The sequence below is a fragment of the Brassica napus genome, unplaced genomic scaffold (genome assembly GCF_020379485.1).
Source record: "Brassica napus cultivar Da-Ae unplaced genomic scaffold, Da-Ae ScsIHWf_1281;HRSCAF=1830, whole genome shotgun sequence".
In the NCBI taxonomy this organism is placed as follows: Eukaryota; Viridiplantae; Streptophyta; class Magnoliopsida; order Brassicales; family Brassicaceae; genus Brassica; species Brassica napus.
Window position 1 is genome coordinate 347616 of NW_026014699.1, and position 15897 is coordinate 363512.

The window sequence follows — 15897 nt, forward strand, 5'->3', positions numbered from 1 at the left end:
GATACCAAGACTCTCCTAGTCTCTGGTTCATAGCACTTATAGCCCTTCTGGTTTGGTGAATACCCAATGAACATAGCTCTTGTGCTCTTAGCCTCCAGTTTGTTCCTCAGTTCTCCTGGTTTCAAAACAAAACACAGGCACCCAAACACACGCATATGATCAATAGATGGTTTAGCTTTGTTCAATACCTCAAATGGGGAGTAGTCTTTTAGAACTCTGGTAGGGATGCGGTTGATCAGGTAGCATGCAGTTAGGACCGCATCACCCCAAAAGCTCTTTGGGACACTAGTATGGAACTATGAGATTAAGAGATCCTTAGAGTAAACAGAATAAAGAGAGTGTTTAGGAAGTGATTAAGAGAAGTTTGTGAAAGATTAGGAGACTAGATAGAGCCGTTTAGTGTCTAAGAGAAAAGCATAGTGTCTAAGAGATTAGAGAGACTCAAACTGCATAATCTTCATTAGGGTTGATGAGTTACAATATATATAGAGAGCATACAAGGGTTTTCGAAATCAAGAGAAGACTAAAGCATGTGAGGTCAATCAGGAGAGGATAAGCTCATTTGGACTAGCCAATTAGCTTCTCCACATGCGCGGAGTATCTGGCATCTTGGACCGAGATGCTCTTGCCTTTCCAGCTGTTCCAGCCTGTCAAGGCGCGCTCTACCTTATCCCTAAACGGTCTGATGCCTCAAGGTAAGTTCCTTCCCTTTACCTTAGTTACCGTGTTACTTGGCTGATGCAAGGTAAGTCTTGGTCGATGCTGGATGGTACGGACTGTACGGCTTGTACGGCCTTGTACGGACGTCCGTACCATGCTCTCCCTAAACTCTCTCAAGCTTCCTCATCTCCTTTCCTCTTCAACTCCTTAGCTCTTCATACATATATATTCAGCTCAACTCAACACTCCCCCTCAAGCTTAGCTTTGTATAAGTCTAAGCTTGGACAGCCACAAGATCTTCCTCATTAAAAACCTCACCAAAGAAAACCCAATGGGATAAAACTTTGATGAGGGAAAAAGAGTAAAGACCTTGCAGCTAAGGGGATTAGCTCCTTCTCTTCCCAAGATCAATGAGGCCCAACCTGATGTGAATGGACTCCATTGTCTTCTGTCTTGCAGCCTTGGTGAACACATCCGCTAGCTGATCTTCACTCCTTGTGTAACATGGCAAGATCACCCCTAGCACAATCATCTGCCTCACCTTGTGACAATCAACTTCAATGTGCTTGGTCCTCTCATGAAACACCGAGTTGGATGCAATGTGGATGGCAGCTTGATTGTCACAATGCATTGTCATTGGAGTTGCTTGATCGATCTCCAAGTGCTTCAAGATGCCTTTGATCCATACCAACTCGTTGGTGAGCTTCAGCATGGCTCTATACTCGGCTTCTGCACTTGAACATGACACTACCTTCTGCTTCTTGCTCTTCCAAGTCACCAAGTTGCCTCCAATGAATGTGCAATAGCCTGTGGTTGATCTCCTGTCTGCTCTATCACCAGCCCAATCCGCATCACAATATCCCACCACTTCAGTGCTTCCATTGCAGCCCATCCATACTCCTTGATCAGGTGAGCCGTTGAGATACATCAAGATCCTCTCCACCATGTGCCAGTGATGTTCCTTAGGCACTTGCATGTGTTGACTCACCTGATTCACAGCAAAGCAGATGTCAGGTCTAGTTATAGTAAGATAAATCAATTTGCCAACTAGTTTTCTATAGAGTTTAGGATCCTGATAAGGTTTGCTGTCTTCAATCTCCCCCTCTCGTGGGACTTTGTAGCCATCCTCCATAGGCATCCTTGCTGTCTTGCCTCCATAAGCACCTGCACCTTTCAAAAGATCAAGTGTATATTTCCTTTGGGACATGAACAAACCTTCCTTGGATCTACATATCTCAATTCCAAGGAAGTATTTCATTTCTCCCAAGTCTTTAATCTCAAACATGGATTTAAGAAACTCCTTGGTTGCTATGATACCTTCCTTATCACTCCCTGTGATAATGATATCATCAACATACACAAGGAGAGCAATCATACCTGAGGGAGTCGTGAGAGTGAAGAGAGTGTGATCTAGTTCAGACTTCTTGAAGCCTCGGCCATTCAGAGTAGTGCTCAACTTGTTGTACCAAGCCCTTGGTGATTGCTTCAGTCCATAGATGGCTTTCTTCAATCTCAGTACATTCCCACTCTTTACTAAGTGTTCAAGGCCTGGAGGTGGATGCATATACACTTCATCCTCAAGTTCACCTTGTAGAAACGCATTCTTCACATCCATTTGCCATAACCCCCATCCAAGATTCACAGCCAAGCTTAGTACAATCCGGATTGTGTGGAGTTTAGCTACTGGTGCAAAGGTTTCTATGTAATCTTCTCCATAAGTTTGAGTGAACCCTCTTGCAACTAGTCTTGACTTCTTCCTCTCAACCTTTCCATCCGCTTTGTACTTGATTGTGAATATCCATCTACTAGTCACAGCCTTCTTCCCTTTTGGTAACTCACTCTCATACCATGTATCATTCTTGATCATCGCTCCTGCCTCATCTCCAACTGATTCCTTCCATTCTTTATCTTTCATTGCTTCTTCATAGCTTCTTGGGATGTGATTCTCATCCAAGTTTACCATGAACGCGCAATGTGCTTCTGGATATTGAGCAAAGGAGCACACGGCTTGAGAAGGATGCTCCACAGCTTGGGCATTGTAGTACACTCTCGTGTTTACCCAACTGGAAGGATCCTTCCTTATCCTTGTACTCCTTCTTAGTGGCTGCACAACTGGTTCTTCTTCCTGTTGTTCTTCTACCACTTCATCTTGAGAAGGTGTTTGTGTCACACCATGATCATGTCCATGACCATCCGAGCCTATGCTCTCTTCTCCTTCATTCTCTACTCCTCCTTCATCTTGGTTGGCCTCTTGCATAGGCTCCTCATGCTCCTCTCCTCCCTCATGATCAAGGTGGGATGGTGAACCAACTTCAGGAGGTGTAGTTGCGTGATTCCTCGGATCCTGGGATGTACTGATTCCAAGACCTTCAAGAATGATCCGCAAGGTGGTGGCCTTGTCTGATGTTAAGTCCTTCAGGTCTTCTTGATTCTTTTCTTCATAGTATCCTCTATCTTCCAAGAACTTCACATCTCTAGATACAAGAACTCTCCTTGCTATAGGATCATAGCATTTGTATCCTTTCTGTGTAGCTGAGTATCCTATGAACACAGCCTTAGTGCTTCTTGCTTCTAGCTTGTTGATCATCTCTCCTGGTTTGAGGACAAAGCATAGGCATCCAAAGACTCGCAAGTAATCAAGAGCTGGCTTGTACCTGTTCAGAACTTCAAATGGAGCCTTCTCATTCAGAACTTTGGTTGGAGTTCTGTTTATCAGGTAACAAGCAGTGGCAACCGCATCACTCCAAAATCTCTTTGGAACATTACTCTGAAACATAAGTGACCTTGCCACTTCCATGAGATGCCTATTCTTCCTCTCAGCCACTCCATTTTGCTGTGGAGTATAAGGACAGCTTGTTTGATGTAGAATCCCATGTTGTGATAGGTGTTGCTTGAATGCATGACTCGTGTACTCTCCTCCATTATCTGATCTCAAAATTTTAATCTTAGCATGATAATGGTTAGTTACATAAGTTTGAAAATTCCTAAATGCATCAAGTACCCTATCTTTGGTCTGAATTAAGGTTAACCAGGTGTATTTGGATTTTTCATCAATGAATGTGACAAAATACTTATAACTATCTCTAGATAAGCAAGGGGCAGTCCATACATCTGAATGAATTAGATCAAAGCAATTATCATAAACAGTAGTAGACTTTTGAAACACAGTTCTACAATGCTTGCCTAAAATGCAAGCTTCACAATCCTTATTCTCAAACACAACACCTGGTACCATTAAGTTCAAAGCTTTAACATGAGGGTGTCCTACTCTAGCATGCCACAATGCATTTTTATTCAACAAAGAAGCAGAAGTAAACGAGCAACTATAATCAGGAACAGAAGTGAGTTCTTCAAGCATATAGAGATCTCCCTTAGTCACCCCTTTCCCAATCAACCTGCTGCTCTCAATATCCTGAAACTTCACATCATTAGGACTAAAGATAACATTGCATTGTAAATCATTAGTACATTTCTTCACTGATAATAGGTTTGATGTGAATTCAGGCATGTAAAAAGCTCTAGATTCTTTGTTAAACAGCTTAAGCTTTCCTATTCCTCTAATGGGTATCTTATCCCCATTTGCTATCATCACATGCCCATGTGTAGGTTCTATATCCTTAATCAAGTTTTCATCACTTATCATATGATGTGATGCACCAGAATCAACAATCAATGGTTTACCTACTCGTTTAGCATTATGGCATAGATTACTAAGTGATGAATGCATCTTATCAGTTCTAGCAATGTAAGCATGCCTATACTCATTCCTAGCTTCTAACCGTTCTACTAGTTCTCTAATCAAGTGATCATCCTTATATGCAATCATAGAAGCTCCAAAGGAATAACCGTAAGTGTTACCGTTTTCCTTTAGCATTTTGAAGAGGGCATCAAGGTCTGATCTCTTGATGTAGTCATCATTGCTGCGGGAGCTTGAGGCGCCTGTGTAAGCCACCAGAGACTTCCCATTCCCATCATTGCCTCCAAGCCCATCCACTTCACTGATCTTGCTGGTGCCAGCTCCACTTGAACCTTCAGTCACATTTGCCCTTCCCTCACGCTCCTTCATGAACTTGGCCGGCTTGAGGTGTGGGTGCAGTATCCAGCATTGGCTCTTCTTATGACCATGCTTCTTGCAATGATCACAGTTGCCATTGAACTTCCTGTCCTCGTACTTCCCGTGAGATGCCTTGTTTGCTTGTGGAGCCTCGGTTGAATCCTCATGAGCTGCTTGATTGGCAAGAGAGAGCTCCCCCTTTCCTCCAAACAAACCCATGGATCCCTGCTCCCTTTGGATTTGTGCACACACCTCCTCAAGGTCCGGAAGCTTGTCTGACCTTAACATGTGCTGGATGAGCTGGGTGTAGGCCGGGTTCAGTGTGAGAAGCAGCCCAAAGACCTTGTCTTGCTCGCGCCTCTCATTCAGCTGATCTGGATCAGTTGTGCTCGGCCTCAGCATCTCCAGCTCTGACCATAAGGACCTGAACCTCCCCAAGTGCTTAGTGAACTCCATGTCCTCTTGTGCAAGACGGTTGATCGCTAGCTTCACTTCAAACACACGGCTGAGGTTGGAAGTGTTCCCATACACCTTCTTCAGCGTGTCCCACAGCTCCTTGGCTGATTCACAGTAGCTGTAGGCATCCAAGATAGCTGGGTCCAAGGATGCGTGTAGAACCGTCATCACCAGCATGTCTTCTTGTTGCCATTTCTCCACAGCCGCTTCATTGGAGACCTCTTCTTGATCTCCTCCCTGAGTAATGAGTTTCGGAGCCTCCCCTGTTGTGATGTGCCCCCACAAACCCTTACTTCCCACAGCAGTCTTCACCATCCGAGACCACACAAGGTAGTTGCTACCTTTGAAAGTAACCGCTACCTTCATCCTCATGTTCATCCCATGTTCCATCTTTGCTTGACTTGAAAACTTGGATCTTGGATTTCGTACACACCAACCTTGAGTCTAGAATCACGCAAACCAACAGAACGTAGCACAGCTTCAACTAGAACGGACCACAGCTTCAACACCTTCAAGACTACTCGCGTGTAGCTTCAAAGACGTTTAGCTTGTAACTCTCTAAAGATCAAACCCCAGATTCAAATGAACCTGGCTCTGATACCATATGAGATTAAGAGATCCTTAGAGTAAACAGAATAAAGAGAGTGTTTAGGAAGTGATTAAGAGAAGTTTGTGAAAGATTAGGAGACTAGATAGAGCCGTTTAGTGTCTAAGAGAAAAGCATAGTGTCTAAGAGATTAGAGAGACTCAAACTGCATAATCTTCATTAGGGTTGATGAGTTACAATATATATAGAGAGCATACAAGGGTTTTCGAAATCAAGAGAAGACTAAAGCATGTGAGGTCAATCAGGAGAGGATAAGCTCATTTGGACTAGCCAATTAGCTTCTCCACATGCGCGGAGTATCTGGCATCTTGGACCGAGATGCTCTTGCCTTTCCAGCTGTTCCAGCCTGTCAAGGCGCGCTCTACCTTATCCCTAAACGGTCTGATGCCTCAAGGTAAGTTCCTTCCCTTTACCTTAGTTACCGTGTTACTTGGCTGATGCAAGGTAAGTCTTGGTCGATGCTGGATGGTACGGACTGTACGGCTTGTACGGCCTTGTACGGACGTCCGTACCATGCTCTCCCTAAACTCTCTCAAGCTTCCTCATCTCCTTTCCTCTTCAACTCCTTAGCTCTTCATACATATATATTCAGCTCAACTCAACAGGAACATCATGCTCCTAGTGACCTCCATGAGATGCCTGTTCTTCCTCTCGGCCACACCATTTTGTTGGGGAGTGTATGGACAGCTGGTTTGATGGATCACACCTCGTTTGGCTAGATGGGCTTTGAATGCATTGCTGGTGTACTCTCCTCCATTATCTGATCTCAAAATCTTAACTTTGGCATTATAATGGTTAGAGACATATGTTTCAAAGTTTATAAATGCATCTAAGACCCTATCCTTTGATTGTAAGAGAGTGATCCATGTGTACTTGGATTTCTCATCAATAAAGGTCACAAAATACTTGTGATGTTCTCTAGAAAGACATGGAGCTGTCCATACATCCGAGTGAATTAAATCAAAGCAGTGTTCATAGATTGTACTAGACTTGGGAAATACATTTTTGCAATGTTTTCCTAAGATGCAAGCTTCACAATCTTGTTGGAATGAAATACTAGGCAACATGATGTTCAAGGCACGAGAATGAGGATGTCCTAATCTAGCATGCCACATTACATCTTTAGGGAAATTAAAACTTGAATTGAAAGCAACAGATAGATCGGATGCAAGCTTAGTGTCTTCTAGCAAGTACAGGTTTCCCTTGCTCACACCTTTGCCAAGCAACCTACATGAGTCAATATCCTGAAAGTAGACATCATCAGGCGTAAATATAACATTGCAATTCAAGTCATTGGTCACCCTTTTCACAGATAATAGATTAGAAGTGAAACTAGGCATGTAGAAGGCTTTGGATTCTTTCTCAAATAATTTAAGTTCCCCTATGCCTTTAATTGGAACCTTGTTACCATCAGCTATCATAACATTTCCTACTGCAGGAGTGATATTTTTAATCAAGTTTAAATCACTAATCATGTGATGAGAGGCTCCTGAGTCTATGACTAAGGGTTTAACTTTGTCAGGTTCATGAGCAACTTGAAATGCCGTGAATAAACTCCTAGGCAATTGATATGATGCACTAAGAGAGGAACCAAGAGTTTTACCAGACTCCTTGAGAGCTTTGATGAGTGCCTCAATGTCAGATTTCTTGATGGACTCATCCTGGTTTCCCTTGTCCTCATGAGTGCGGTAGGCCGTGGAAGCTTCTCCTACATCACCTGAGTAGTTTGCTCGACCATCAGTCTTGAACTTAGCCGGTTTGAGGTGTGGGTGAAGTATCCAGCACTTGTCCTTGCCGTGACCCTTCCTCTTGCAATGATCACACACCCACACTTTCTTTTCCTCCGGCTTGTAGTACCCTTTGTTGGCTACTCCGGCAGGTTTACTCTCGGCTCCTTCAGCTTGATTGGCCATCACTAGCTCCCCCTTTCTCTTAAAGAGACCCACTGAGCCGTGCTCCTTCTGAATCTCAGCACACACTTCATCTAGAGATGGAAGCTCCTTGTTCCTCAGTATGTGCCTAATAAGGTCATCATACCCTGGGTTGAGAGTGAGCAGCAAGGCAAAGACCTTATCTTGCTCCCTTCTTTCATGTAGAACATCCGGATCAATTGTTGCGGGTCTGAGCATCTCTAGCTCAGCCCATAGAGACCGGAACTTCCCAAAATGAGCATCAAAGTCTGTGTCCTCTTGACTTAGAGAGTTGATTGCTCCTTTTACTTCATACACCTTGCTGATGTTGGATTTGTTGGCATACACCTTCTTGAGAGTATCCCACAGCTCCTTGGAAGTTTCACAGAATGCATAAGCCTCTTGGAGAGAAGGGGCGAGGCTATTCTGGATGATAGACAACACCATGAGGTCCTCCTGACCTTTCTTCTTATCCCCAGCATCCGCAACCACCACTTCTTTGCCATCCTCTCCTAGAACAGTCTTCTTGGTGGGGCGGCCTTCTTCAACAATCTCCCAAAGGCCTCTGCCTCCGAGAGCTGTTTTGGCAAGTCTTGCCCATGTCAGGTAGTTAGGACCCTTGAGAGTAACTGGTATCATCACCATCTTTGGGTTCTCGGAGGTATCCATCAAGAGAGAAAGAGAAACGAAAGTTTTGGATGAACTTTGCTATTTTTGGCAAATTCTGGAAATGAGATTGAAGAACACCTCAAGAGCAGGATGAACTTTGCCAAAAATAGAAATAAAACACAGAGAGTTCGCGGAAGAAAAAGAGATTTAGGTCTCAAGAGCACAGTGGCTCTGATACCATGAAAGTTTTAGAAGATTAAGGAGAGATTAAGAGAGAAGAGTAAGAGATGGAGAGAGTTTCCGTGAGAGTGTGACAAAGAGAATAGAAGGAGAATAAGTTTCCTTGCTTGATTTGTTACACATGACAGGGTATTTAAAGACATACAAGAAGGCATAAACTATGAGAAGATAGTACAAGGGAAAGAATAAACAAAGAGGAGGCAGATGCGCGGATGGCTCGTTCAGCAAGAGGGATAGTGACAGCACCCAACGGTCAGCTCCCTCTCTCTTCTCTTAGACACACCCGTGACCCCTCCACTCACTTCTCTTCAACGGATACATGTCGACATTCCCACTCACTAGGAGATCTTTTAATCACTTGACCGAGTTGGTTAACTCATGACTTGCTTCCTTTCCTTGCAAGTCACTCTTAGGTTGTACGGACAGCCTTGTTCTCCAAGTTCCTTTCTTCTTGCTTTATTCTTCATGTCAACAGGCGGGACACGTGAGCCTGGAGATAGCAAGGCCCTGGTGACTTACACAGCTCAACCAAGCCTTCAGAACAACCGTGAGAACGAGTACCTGAGGAGATCGGACCTTGACTCCCTCATCAAAATGCTAAAGGAGAATGGTAACACACTTGGTACTCTTGGTTACTCTTTTGGTGCATCATATGAACCGTATAGTATTGCTAGAGAACCTGATCACTCAAGCATTGCTTATAAACCTACTAGCATACTAGGACAGTCTCATATTGCACACAATCTGTTTAAACCATTGGTAGTTGATTCAGGAGCATCTCATCACATGATTAGTGATACTAGTTTGATTAGAGACATTGAACCTACAAATGGACATGTCATGATTGCAAATGGAGATAAAATCCCAATTAGAGGAATTGGCAAGCTAAAATTGTTTGATAAAGAATCTAAAGCATTTTACATGCCTGACTTCACATCAAATCTATTATCTGTAAAGAAATGCACTACAGATCTTAATTGCAATGTTATATTCAGTCCTAATGATGTGAAGTTTCAGGATATTGAGAGCAGCCAATTGATTGGAAAAGGAGTTACCAAGGGAGATTTATATTTACTTGAAGAACTAGCTCCTGTTTCTGATTACCCTATGTTCTCTAAGTATAAATATGTAATCTCCTCATTAATAAAAGATTAGACAGTTCTTGACACAAAAAAACACTTTCTTAGATTCAAAGACTCTCAATCATGATTCTACACTAAACTCTTAGCTAAACTCGGTCTAAATCATCTCTAAACTTCTCTAATCCCTTTCTTTCCTTATATCAAACTCAGATTCTCTAAAGTTCATACTTCCTAGTGATTCTCCATTACTTTATATAACAAAATTAAGCTTCTTACATCGCGATTCATCCTGGTTTGATTAGAATGACAAAGAAGCTGTCATATTTCCAAACAGGAAAAGTGGGATCACCTGATTTGAAAGTGGGATAGCTTCTTCATCCTAACTCCTACGAAATTTATTCAACTTCCTAGTGTTGAGTTGAGCTGAGTATAAGTGTGAAGCAAGTGAGGAGTTGAGACTAAGGAGATGAGTTGAAGCTTGGGAAGGTTTGGGTAAAGTCCGTACAAGTCCGTACAGTCCGTACATGACCGTACACATGAAGATGGGTGAAACCTTGACAAGGGTAAAGAAGTTATGTGCGGTAACTTAGGTGAAGGGAAGGAACTTACCTTGATGCATCAGACCGTTTAGGGATAAGGTAGAGCGCGCCTTGACAGGCTGGAACAGCTGGAAAGGCAAGAGCATCTCGGTCCAAGATGCTAGATACTCCGCGCATGTGGAGAAGCTAATTGGCTAGTCCAAATGAGCTTATCCTCTCCTGATTGACCTCACATGCTTTAGTCTTCTCTTGATTTCGAAAACCCTTGTATGCTCACACTATATATTGTAACTCATCAACCCTAATAAAGATTAAGCAGTTTGAGTCTCTCTAATCTCTTAGACACTATGGTTTTCTCTTAGACTCTAAACGGCTCTATCTAGTCTCTTAATCTTTCACAAACTTCTCTTAATCACTTCTTAAACACTCTCTTTATTCTGATTACTCTAAGGATCTCTTAATCTCATATGGTATCAGAGCCAGGTTCATTTGAATCTGGGGTTTGATCTTTAGAGAGTTACAAGCTAAACGTCTTTGAAGCTACACGCGAGTAGTCGTGAAGGTGTTGAAGCTGTGGTCCGTTCTAGTTGAAGCTGTGCTACGTTCTGTGGGTTTGCGTGATTCTAGACTCAAGGTTGGTGTGTACGAGATCCAAGATTCAAGTTTTCAAGTCAAGCAAAGATGGAACATGGGATGAACATGAGGATGAAGGTAGCGGTTACTTTCAAAGGTAGCAACTACCTTGTGTGGTCTCGGATGGTGAAGACTGCGGTGGGAAGTAAGGGTTTGTGGGGGCACATCACAACAGGGGAGGCTCCGAAACTCATTACTCAGGGAGGAGATCAAGAAGAGGTCTCCAATAAAGCGGCTGTGGAGAAATGGCAACAAGAAGACATGCTGGTGATGACGGTTCTACACGCATCCTTGGACCCAGCTATCTTGGATGCCTACAGCTACTGTGAATCAGCCAAGGAGCTGTGGGACACGCTGAAGAAGGTGTATGGGAACACTTCCAACCTCAGCCGTGTGTTTGAAGTGAAGCTAGCGATCAACCGTCTTGCACAAGAGGACATAGAGTTCACTAAGCACTTGGGGAGGTTCAGGTCCTTATGGTCAGAGCTGGATATGCTGAGGCCGAGCACAACTGATCCAGATCAGTTGAATGAGAGGCGCGAGCAAGACAAGGTCTTTGGGCTGCTTCTCACACTGAACCCGGCCTACACTCAACTCATCCAGCACATGCTAAGGTCAGACAAGCTTCCGGACCTTGAGGAGGTGTGTGCGCAAATCCAAAGGGAGCAGGGATCTATGGGGCTGTTTGGAGGAAAGGGGGAGCTCTCTCTTGCCAATCAAGCAGCTCATGAGGATATGATTTTAGAGAGTTGAACAGGTATTGAGAGATTTAGAGAAAGATTAAAGTGAGATGAGATGTGTTGAGATGAAGATCAAGAAGTGGATGTTGAAATGAGTTGAGTACAATGTATGAGAAGGCATAAGGAGTTAAGAGACTGAAAGGGATGAGACTTTGGGAGAGTTTGTGATCAGCCATAGCCGTACAATCCGTACAGAAGGAACTGGCCGTACACATCAAGGATGATCACAAACATTAACCAAAGGTGAAAGTTAAAATGAGGAGTTAGAGTGGTAAAAGGTGAATGCCTTTAGTCTTGGAGAAGAATCAGCCCATTGGAGAAGGATAAGGCTCGCGGTGACAGCCTGTCTCATGCTGGAAAGGTAAAGCAAAAGCAAAGATACCTTACACATGTGAGAACAGCCATTGGATCAATTCAAAATCGAGTCTAGCTTCTGTATTGACTTCACATGCTTTACCTTATCCTTAGAGTCTTGGAAACCCTTGTATCCTGAACTATAAATTGTAACCTCTCTGATTAATAAAGACTAATCTGAGTTTTGAGTCTATCTCTCTCTAATCTTTCTACTCTCTCTCATTACTCTAATCTCTTAATTCTCTTAATCTACTTACTCAAATCAATCTTATTCTCTCTTAATCCACGTTCTACACTCACTAAATCAAAATCAAATATGGTATCAGAGCCAGGTTGCCCTAAAACCTGAGTTCATTCCGCAAATTTGTGTTCTTGGAGATTCTGGGTTTGTGAGTGTGCTTGAAGATTTGGTATTCTGGGTTATTGGTGTGTTGAGGTTCTCTTCTTGTAGATGGAAACAGACGACACCATGGTGGAGCTATGTACAACAGTTACTCCTGATGAGTGGAATCGTGGGGGTGAAGTGATTACAAAGCAGATGGGTGAAGGCAAGTGGATTCAAGAGAATCATGGAACACTTGGGATCATCCAGAGGTCACTCTCAAGTTCAACCCTGGAAGCTGATGGTCATGAAGGGACAGCTAAGGAGTTGTGGGAGAGTATGGAAGCTGTGTATGAGGACAGATCGCATCTATGCAAGGTTTTTGTGGTTAAGCGGGCCATTGAGAATCTGAGGCAAGATGGAGAAGAGCTCAGTAAGCATCTTGAACGCTTTAAGAGCTTATGGGCAGAGTTGAAGGCACTCAGACCGAGTACCTCAGATAAAGACATACTGAAGAGAAGACTAGAGCAAGATGAAGTGTTTAGTCTTCTGCTGAGTTTAGATAAGTCTTATGATAAACTGGTCAGGAAGATCCTCACGGAAGAAGTCCTACCTGATGTGGAGAGTGTGTGTGGTTTGGTGAAGCATGAGCAAGCAAAGATGCAGCCGGATAAGAGGAGAAAGATTACTGAGCTAGAACAAGTAATCACCGGCAAGAGCTTGTATTCAGCATACATAGGAGACATAAAAGATGGGGATAGCTTAACAAACAGACACGAGAAGGGTGGAGCTGATGAGGTGATTACCAGAAGAGAATGGGATGCATTTGTAGCCAAAGCGAAAGCACTCACTGCATCAAAGAAGCAAGGAAGTCATTCAGTAAGGTCTAAACCTATAATTGTGGATTCTGGAGCCAGTCATCACATGATCAGTGATAGGAGTCTGATGGATGAAGTGAGAGCAGCTACTGGAAATGTTCAGATAGCAAATGGAGATAAAATTCCTATAGAAGGGATAGGAAGCTTGAAGCTATTTGACAGGGAGTCAACAGCCTTGTACCTGCCTCAGTTTACCTCCAATTTGATATCTGTAAAGAGAGCTACTATTGACTTGCAATGTCAAGTAGTATTCAGGCCACAGGAGGTTGAGTTTCAAGATCTTGTTACGGGTCAAGTGATTGGAAAGGGGAGCAGTACCAACAATCTATACCAGCTACAATCAACTAAGCTCTCTAAACCCTCTATCTCTATATGCATGAGTAGTACTGCTGATGGCTGTGATAGTATTACTTGGCATGCTAGATTAGGACATCCTCATACTCGCGCCCTTGAGCTAATGATACCTAATCTATCAGTTAATCACCTTGAATGTGAAGCATGCATACTAGGGAAGCATTGCAAAACTGTCTTTCCCACATCTGAAATTGTCTATGAGAAATGCTTTGACTTAATACACTCTGATGTGTGGACATCTCCATGTATATCTAGGGATAAGCATAAGTATTTTGTGACTTTCATAGATGAAAAATCTAAGTACACATGGGTCACATTGCTTCCCTCCAAGGATAGAGTGTTAGAGGCATTTATAAACTTCCAAGCTTATGTCACTAATCACTATAATGCTACTGTGAAGGTACTAAGGTCAGACAATGGAGGTGAATACACTAGCCATGCATTCAAGAATCATCTGATGAAGCATGGGATAGTTCATCAAACCAGCTGTCCCTACACTCCACAACAGAATGGTGTGGCTGAGAGGAAGAACAGACACCTGATGGAAGTAGCAAGATCAATGATGTTTCATTCTAATGTTCCCAAGAGATTTTGGAGTGATGCAGTTGTCTCAGCATGTTATCTCATCAACAGGACACCGACGAAAGTTCTGAGGGATCTATCTCCATTTGAGGTACTGAACAAGGCTAGGCCGCAGATTCAACATCTGAGAGTATTTGGGTGTACCTGCTATGTATTGGTTCCAGGAGAACTGAGGAAGAAGCTTGATGCAAAGAGCACTAAGGCTATGTTTATTGGATACTCCATTACTCAGAAAGGGTATAAGTGCTATGATCCAGTAACAGGGAGGGTGTTGGTGTCTAGAGATGTCAAATTCATTGAAGGAAAAGGGTATTATGAAGAAAAGATATGGGAAGATTTGAAGGATCTTCCACAAACGCCATCAGATAAGGCAACAAATCTGAGGAAAATATTGGAGAATCTTGGGATTAGCATGACCCAGGATCAAGGAACAAGAAGAGAACCACCAAGAAGCACAAGTACTCATGAGGAGGAAAGTGAAAGGAGGTCCCCTCTTGATCATGAGGGGGGAAGTGAAGCTGAATCAGGAGTGCAACAACAACAGAAAAGTGATTCAGGAAGTCATGATCAAGGAGAGACACAAGGAGAAGAGAATCCAAGATCAGATGGAGATGTGCAGGCTGATAGAGAGAGTCCAAGATCAGATGGAGATGCGCAGACTGATAGAGATGAGCAGGCAGCTATGCAAAATCCAGTCGAGTCAGTTGGGATTCAGGAACCAGAAACAGAGGTTCAACCACTGAGGAGAAGTACCAGGGTAAAGAAAGATCCATCAAATTGGGTGAACACAAGGATATACTACAATGCGGAGGCCGTAGCACATCCGACTCAAGCAGTATGTTCGTTTGCAACATATCCAGAGGAGCATGTGGTCTTCATGGGTAATCTGGATGAGAATGAGATCCCAAGGTCTTATGAGGAAGCCATGAAGCATAAGGTCTGGAGAAATTCAGTGGGTGATGAAAGGGATGCAATGATCAGGAATGACACTTGGTATGAGAGTGAATTACCAAGAGGGAAGAAGGCTGTGTCTAGCAGATGGATCTTCACAATCAAGTACCGGGCAGATGGAACTATTGAGAGACGCAAAACCAGGCTGGTAGCAAGAGGGTTTACACAGACTTATGGGGAAGACTACATTGATACTTTTGCACCAGTGGCTAAGCTTCACACAATTCGAATTGTGTTATCCATTGCAACAAACTTGGAGTGGGATCTGTGGCAAATGGATGTGAAGAATGCTTTCCTGCAAGGTGAACTAAAAGATGAAGTGTACATGCATCCACCTCCTGGTCTTGAGCATCTAGTAAAGCCAGGGAATGTTTTAAGATTGAAGAAGGCAATATATGGGCTTTAGGAAGTCTGAACTGGATCACACTCTCTTCACCTTGACAGGACCTTCAGGGATCATTGTGATTCTAGTGTATGTGGATGATTTGATTATCACAGGAAGTGATAAGGCAGGGATTCAGGCTACTAAGGAGTTTCTCAAATCAGTGTTTGACATCAAGGATTTGGGAGAGATGAAGTATTTTCTGGGTATTGAGATATGCAGATCAAAGGAGGGCTTGTTCATGTCTCAAAGGAAGTACACTCAGGATCTGTTGAAGGGCGCTGGTAGGCTTGGAGGAAAGACAGCTAAGACACCTCTTGAGGATGGGTATAAGGTTTTGCTTGAGGGGGAGATTGAAAACAATCAGCCATTTGAAGATGCTAAGCTGTATAGGAAGATGGTTGGGAAGCTGATCTACTTGACAATCACCAGACCAGACATATGTTTTGCTGTGAATCAAGTTAGTCAGCATATGCAAGCTCCAAAGATGCACCATTGGAACATGGTGGACAGAATCTTGAGGTATTTGAATGGCTCTAGCGGC

The 15897-nt window shown here is 43.3% G+C and overlaps 1 protein-coding gene across 1 annotated transcript in view; it reads left to right on the top strand.

The window, feature by feature from the left end:
* LOC125596768 overlaps positions 1–15100 on the top strand; it is a 34570-nt gene extending 19470 nt beyond the window's left edge. Inside the window, exons 2-7 of the mRNA XM_048771822.1 lie at positions 12211–12294; positions 12336–13482; positions 13726–13860; positions 14044–14150; positions 14253–14957; positions 15059–15100. Coding sequence (XP_048627779.1) covers positions 12211–12294; positions 12336–13482; positions 13726–13860; positions 14044–14150; positions 14253–14957; positions 15059–15100 — 2220 coding nt within the window. The remainder of the gene's footprint in view (positions 1–12210; positions 12295–12335; positions 13483–13725; positions 13861–14043; positions 14151–14252; positions 14958–15058) is intronic.
* The last annotated feature ends 797 nt before the right edge of the window (positions 15101–15897 follow it).